Source organism: Rattus norvegicus, chromosome 1, assembly GCF_036323735.1.
Source record: "Rattus norvegicus strain BN/NHsdMcwi chromosome 1, GRCr8, whole genome shotgun sequence".
Taxonomy (NCBI): Eukaryota; Metazoa; Chordata; class Mammalia; order Rodentia; family Muridae; genus Rattus; species Rattus norvegicus.
The window spans coordinates 180,216,155-180,222,443 of NC_086019.1; the positions used below are offsets into that span (position 1 = coordinate 180,216,155).

General features: G+C 43.6%; 1 protein-coding gene across 2 annotated transcripts in view; it reads left to right on the plus strand.

Annotated features, from left to right (window-relative positions):
- The window catches only part of Nucb2 (nucleobindin 2), a 36,524-nt gene extending 31,034 nt beyond the window's left edge, over positions 1–5,490 (plus strand). For both annotated transcript variants that reach the window (XM_006230095.5, NM_021663.2), the window contains 3 exon segments: positions 1,361–1,531; positions 4,841–4,922; positions 5,342–5,490. In XM_006230095.5, the coding sequence (XP_006230157.1) occupies positions 1,361–1,531; positions 4,841–4,922; positions 5,342–5,349 (261 nt within the window). In that variant the 3' untranslated portion in view covers positions 5,350–5,490.
- The last annotated feature ends 799 nt before the right edge of the window (positions 5,491–6,289 follow it).

Below are 6,289 nucleotides of genomic sequence, written 5' to 3' on the forward strand. Positions count from 1 at the left end.
TGGGACTTGCTGTCTGCCAGACTAGCTCCAAGTTCAGTCAAAGACCCTGCCTGAAGAAATAGAGAAGGACACCCTGTCTTCTCTGACCTGTGCATTGCTCCACCACCTCGACTCTCCATCTACAGAAGCTTAAATGGGGATGTATCTGTTAGGCCAGGTACTTTCCAGAGACTGAGGTAGGAACATTGCTCTAAGTTCAAGGCTAGCCTAAGCTACAGAGTGAGTTCAGGGCCAGCCTGGGCAAACTGACAAATAAAACCTTGTCAGAGTAGGAAGTGAAAAGAGGGTGGTGGTGGGAAAAAAGGAAGCGGGAAGTGTAGCTCAGTGGTAGAGCACCCAAGGCCATGCGCAAGGTCCTACCTATGTTCAGTCTCCAGTAACACAAATAAATACAAAGCAGCACATAACCCACATGTGGTCATGTGTGTCTGTATCTCAGTACCTAGAAGGTAGAAGCAGGAGGGTCAGGGTCCTACCTATGTTCAGTCTCCAGTAACACAAATAAAATACAAAGCAGCACATAACCCACATGTGGTCATGTGTGTCTGTATCTCAGTACCTAGAAGGTAGAAGCAGGAGGGTCAGGGTCAAGACGTCATCACCAGACATACAGCAAGTTTAAGGCCTTCCTGGACTATATGTGACTCTCTCAAAGAATCAGAAAGGAAACAGTTTTTAAAAGTATGAACAGGAGCTGGAAAGATGGCTCAGTGGTTAAGGACATTTACTGATTTTGCGAAGAACCATGGCTGGGTTTCCTGTACATAGAAGGTGACTTACAATTGCTTATACTTCCAGTTCTATAGGATGCAACACCCTCTTCTGGTCTCTACGGGTACCAGGAATGCACATGGTACACATAAATACACTCAGTCATACACACACATTTATACATAACATAAAATAAATATTTAAAATATAGTAAATCAATTAGTTAAAAAGAAATCACTGATAAACACACTTTTCCCTCCCTCCCTCCTATTGTTCCTTTCTGCTCACCTACCCCTGCTCACTCGCTCACCCACCCACCCACTCACTCACTCACTCACTCACATGTAGCCCAGGATGTTCTGGAAGCTGCATCACTAACCTGGGCATGAATCCTTTTCACTTGTTTGTTTTGTATTTTGAGAGGATTTTATGGCCCAGGCTGGACTGGAACTCACTGTCACTTGAGCTGACTTTGAACTGGAGGCCATTATAGGGATGAACCAGGATGCCTTTTTAATATATATTTTCTTATTTTGCCAAAAAGCATACCATATATGTTCCTCTGTGCAATGATGATTCTAGAGTTTGAAAGTTGAACACAAACATCTCTGTGTTCCTGGCATTGCTATTTACGTCTCTTTTCCTTTAGACACTGGACCAGCAGCAGTTATTCACCGAGGAAGAGCTCAAAGAGTATGAAAGTATCATTGCTATCCAAGAGAATGAACTTAAGAAGAAGGCAGATGAACTGCAGAAGCAGAAGGAGGAGCTGCAGCGCCAGCACGACCACCTTGAGGCCCAGAAGCAGGAGTATCAGCAGGTAGACACTGAGGGGTGTGGCTTGCTGGGACTTTCAGGGGCCCCTTGAAGTGGTGCACATCTGGAATCCAAGGTACTGAGACAGGAGGATTGTTTGAGCCCTGCTACCAATTTGTGTCATAGAGTAAAGTCTGTCTAAAATAAACAAAACAAACAACAAGCAAACCCAAGTGAGGGGCTGGAGGAATAGCACAGAGGCAGGGAGTGTTCTTAGCATGTGTGAGGCCCTGGGCTTGGTCTCCAGTGTAATAAGAAACCCAAACCAGATGTCAGATGCTTTGCCAAAAGCCCATGATTTTTGTTCTGTGCTATTTATTTATTTATTTATTTATTTATTTATTTATTTATTTAGCTTTTTCGAGAGAGGGTTTCTGGGTGATGGCAGCATATGCCTTTAATTGCAGTACTTAGGCAGAGGCAGGCAAATCTCTGTGGGTTCAAAGTCAGCCTGGTCTACAGAGCTAATTCCAGGACAGCTAGGGCTATACAGAGAAACCGCATCTCACAAAAACAAAGGGGGAAACCCCCTGAAAACCCAAAACATCACCACCACCAAAATAAAAATCCCAAAGAGACATGTTTTCTCTGTGTAGCTTTGGCTGTCCTGGAACTCACTATGTAGATCAGGTTGGCTCAGACTCAGAGGGTTTCTCTGTGTGATCCTAGCTGTCCTGGAACTCGGTTTCTGGCTGGCCTCTAGAGATTCATCTGCTTCTGCCTCCAGAGTCCTGGGATTAAAGGCACCTGGTGGTGGTGTTTTTGGATTATTTATTTCAAGTTCTCAGGTAGCCAAGTTTGGCCTGGAACTTCTGGTCCTCCTGCCTCCACCTCTCTAGTGCTGAAACTTCAGAAGTCCAATAAAATACCAGGCTAACTTTGTGTTTTTATAATATGCTTTGATGTACCATTAAGCAGTCATATTTTAAATTTTAGTGTTTTTTTTTTAAGATTTATTTATTTCATGTGTGTGAGTACACTGTCTCTGTCTTCAGACACACCAGAAGACGGCATTGGATTCCATGACAGATGGTTGTGAGCCACCGTGTCATTGCTGGGATTTGAACTCAGGACCTCTGGAAGAGCAGTTGGTGCTCTTAACCGCTGAGCCATCTGTCTAGCCCTAGTGTTGTTTTAAAACTAGTTTTGTTACAAGTTTTCAAGGAATCATTGAAAACCTGTCACACCAACTGAGCAATGACTTTTATCTTTGGCCAAGAGCAGGAAAAATTCCCCAACCTACAGAGGGTTTAGGGTAGGGGCTTCTTAAAGGGAAGGGGAGGGAGGCAGTGGTGCAATGGTGAGGCGCAGTGGTGCAATGGTGAGGCGCTGCGGTTGTAGCCTTATTTGGTGAGTTTAGGCCTTTTAGGGTGGTCTTAGGTCCATCGTCCCTTTGGAACCCAGAACTAGGAGCTGGCTTTGTCCTGTGCTTTGCACAGGCTTTTGGAAGCATGGGTTCCTGGTCAGAGGAGAAGGGTAGGGACCTCTTGGCCCATGCCATCTTAGCTTTGTCCCCAAACCTCCGGCCTAACAAAAGGGATGCCTATGTCCTTTCTGGGTATAGATTTTCCAGAAATCTGGGCACCACCTCTTTTAGTTCTTGTTATGGTTCCTTCCATGACACCTGTCACCTGTCTTGGCACTGGGAGGTGTGTCCTTCAACATGCATATGTCACAGTAGTGAACTTAGAGGTTGTCTGACATCACTCTGGCAGCCTCGATTTGTAGACCAGATCAAACTGAATGCAGCCAGTCTTATCAGCCTGCCTGAGGGGGACCTTGTGACCTTCACATGCCTTGTCTTCAAGATAAACAAGATTAGGGTAAAGGAAAACTCCTGTGTCCCTTAGGCCTCACTCAGGGTAACAAATTGTATTAGTTACAGTCTCTGTTGCTGTTACAAAGTACCAGAGGAATTTTTTTTTTTTAAAAAGATTTATTTTATTTATGAGTACACTGTAGCTGTCTTCAGACACACCAGAAGAGGGCATCGGATCCCATTACAGTTGTTTGTGAGCCACCATGTGGTTGCTGGGAATTGAACTCAGGACCTCTGGAAGAGCAGCCAGTGCTCTAACCGCTGAGCCCTCTCCCCAGCCAGTACCGGAGGTATTAACTTACAGGAAGAAGGCTTGGTTTTGGCTCATAGTTGAGGGCGCAGTCTGTCAGGGAAGGAAGGCGTGCTGGGTAGTAACAGGTAGCTGGTTACGCTGCATTCACAGTCAGGAAGCAGAGACGGACAGATGAAGGTATCTGGCTTGCTTCCTCCATTTTATGCAGTCTAGGACCCCATCCATGGAACAGCAACACCCACACTTAGAGCAGCTTTCCCCACATCAATTAACTCAATCTAGAAACTTCCTCACAGATTCGCCTGAGCTTTATCTTCTAGATAACTGTAGATCTTGCCTTGTCAGGTTAGGTGGGTTTCCTCATTGCCTGGTCAGAGATCTACCCTACCTGTTTATACCCCAAACTCTGCTGTGCCTAACTTTAAGGCCATTAGACCTTTCCCAGTGAATGAGCCCAAAGGGCTGATGACACATAGCCCTAAGAACAGAGCCAAGCAGGAGTACCATTAGCTGGCCAGACCGGATTAAAAACCCCATTATTGTTTAGTAGGGCCTCTCAACCACCTTTCAGATCTCCATCACAGTTTGATACGGGGCCAGGTTGCCTTTTCTAAAAGCCCATGGGATTATATGGCATTCATGTTTTAAAAAAAGACAAAACAAAGCTCCCCCCCCCCCCCAAACTAGGTATGTTAAGCAACTGTCAGAGTTTTGGGGCAACATTATTTAATCTTGAGTAAGAGGAGTCATTGCTTAATACCTCATAAAGTATATTTACACAAGAGAGCAAATTGCTTGTTTGTTTTAATTGGCTTTTGAGACAGAGTTTCATGTAGTTAGGGTTGGCCTCAAACTCTATAGAGTGAAGATAACCTGGCCTTTCCTCCCAAGTGCTGGGATTGCGAGTGTGCACCACAGAGCCTGACTGTGAAGTTAGATCTTTGTCAGAGGGATAATTGAATGTGTATAAAAATAACAGGTATGTTCTCAGGCTGGAGGAAGAGCTGCTGGGGAGCCCCATGGAACCGATGACCCATAGTGGACCCTTCCTTAAAGCCCATCTCACAAGCTATCTTCTGCTCTGAGTCCGAGTGAAGTCAGACAGTGTTCACCCAACATTCATGTCCAGGGTATGACAGAAGAGTGTTCTAGGAAGACTCAGGTTGTTAAGCTTAGCCAAAGATCACATATATGACCCAAAATAACAAGCAGTGCTTTTATATTTTGTTTCCACTTACCAGGCCGTACAGCAGCTGGAACAGAAGAAATTCCAACAAGGGATTGCTCCATCAGGGCCGGCAGGAGAGCTGAAGTTTGAGCCACGTATGTAATGTTGTTCCTTTGTTTGTTTAGGGAAATAAACCTTTATAAATTGATACCCATTTTCATTTCGAATACAATCTATCTTCACATGATTAAAATTCATGTTATAGTCTATATATTTGAGGAAGTAGAGAAATTTACATTTAAGAAAATTGAAATGTTCTCCAAAAATTTCATGGGCGAACATTTTTCAAATGCCACATAATTACATAGCTATTATTATGGTGCAGTGATTTATTTCAAGATTTATAATTTTTTATGATCATTTATATTGATCTTACTAGGGAACATGTTTATAATTTATATTCTTTGATGAGATAGTCATACTTTTAAAAAGTAAAATAATGTATTTGTAAGTAAGAGAACATTCGGAATAAAGGAAGATGTGTTTAAAATGCAAGCATACTTCTTTTGAACAGACACATAAAAGTCCTGATGTCTGCCAGAACTTGGAAGAAAACCGTTGACTCAACATCTGTTTCATCTTTCAACATCCCTTCTTTTCTCTTCACTCAATAAATACTTTAAAAGCACATTTGGAATAAAGGAAGAGACTTTTAAGTGAGAACACAAGTTTTTATTTTTTGACACAGGTATTTAAGGATTGAAATCTCCCAGAACAGGACAAAACCAAACCCAGCCATTCCTCCCACTGTTCTTCATTTTTTTGGTAAGTGGCCCAAGGGCCACATCCCATAATTTCACAACACTGTCATTGGCTAGGTCAAAGGCTCTGCCAGTGGCTTGAGGTAATCTGCTGTCACTCTGAGGATGGTTTCCTTTCATGGGTGCTTATTTCCTCTCTTAGCAAATCTGTCTTTGATATACATGGTAATTCTGAAAAGCCACCCCTTCCCACAGTGTTTCTGTGACTTTGGACTATTTGTAGCACCCTTCTCTCTAGAGGGCTTCAGTGGAGTGGCCCCCACCACCTTGTTTGCTTCATTCTCTCTTTCTACTCCTCCATGTTTTATAAAACCAGTGACAACGATATAAACTAACAGGAAGTCTCCCTCTTGCTAAGGAAATCCAGGAGTTGTACAGAAGTTTCTGTTCTTCTACTCTGCTGTCCTCAGTGTATGATTTTATCCTCTGGCTATCCTGGCAGTGAGGAAGGACAGGGAAAAGGACGTGAGGAATATTCTAGAAGAACTCAGCAGAATTTGAATTTGTATCTCCTATATTTTGACTGTCTGCAAATGTTCAGGGACGTACCTGAATGGACGTTCAGAGGATGTCCTCCTATGTGGCTGGCAGCTTTAGTCCATGTCCTACCACTGCAGGTCACATGACTGCTCCTCGATGCCCTGCAAGCTGAATGCCCCACAAGAACAGTGACCAGCCTCAACTTAGGGAATGCTGGGAGA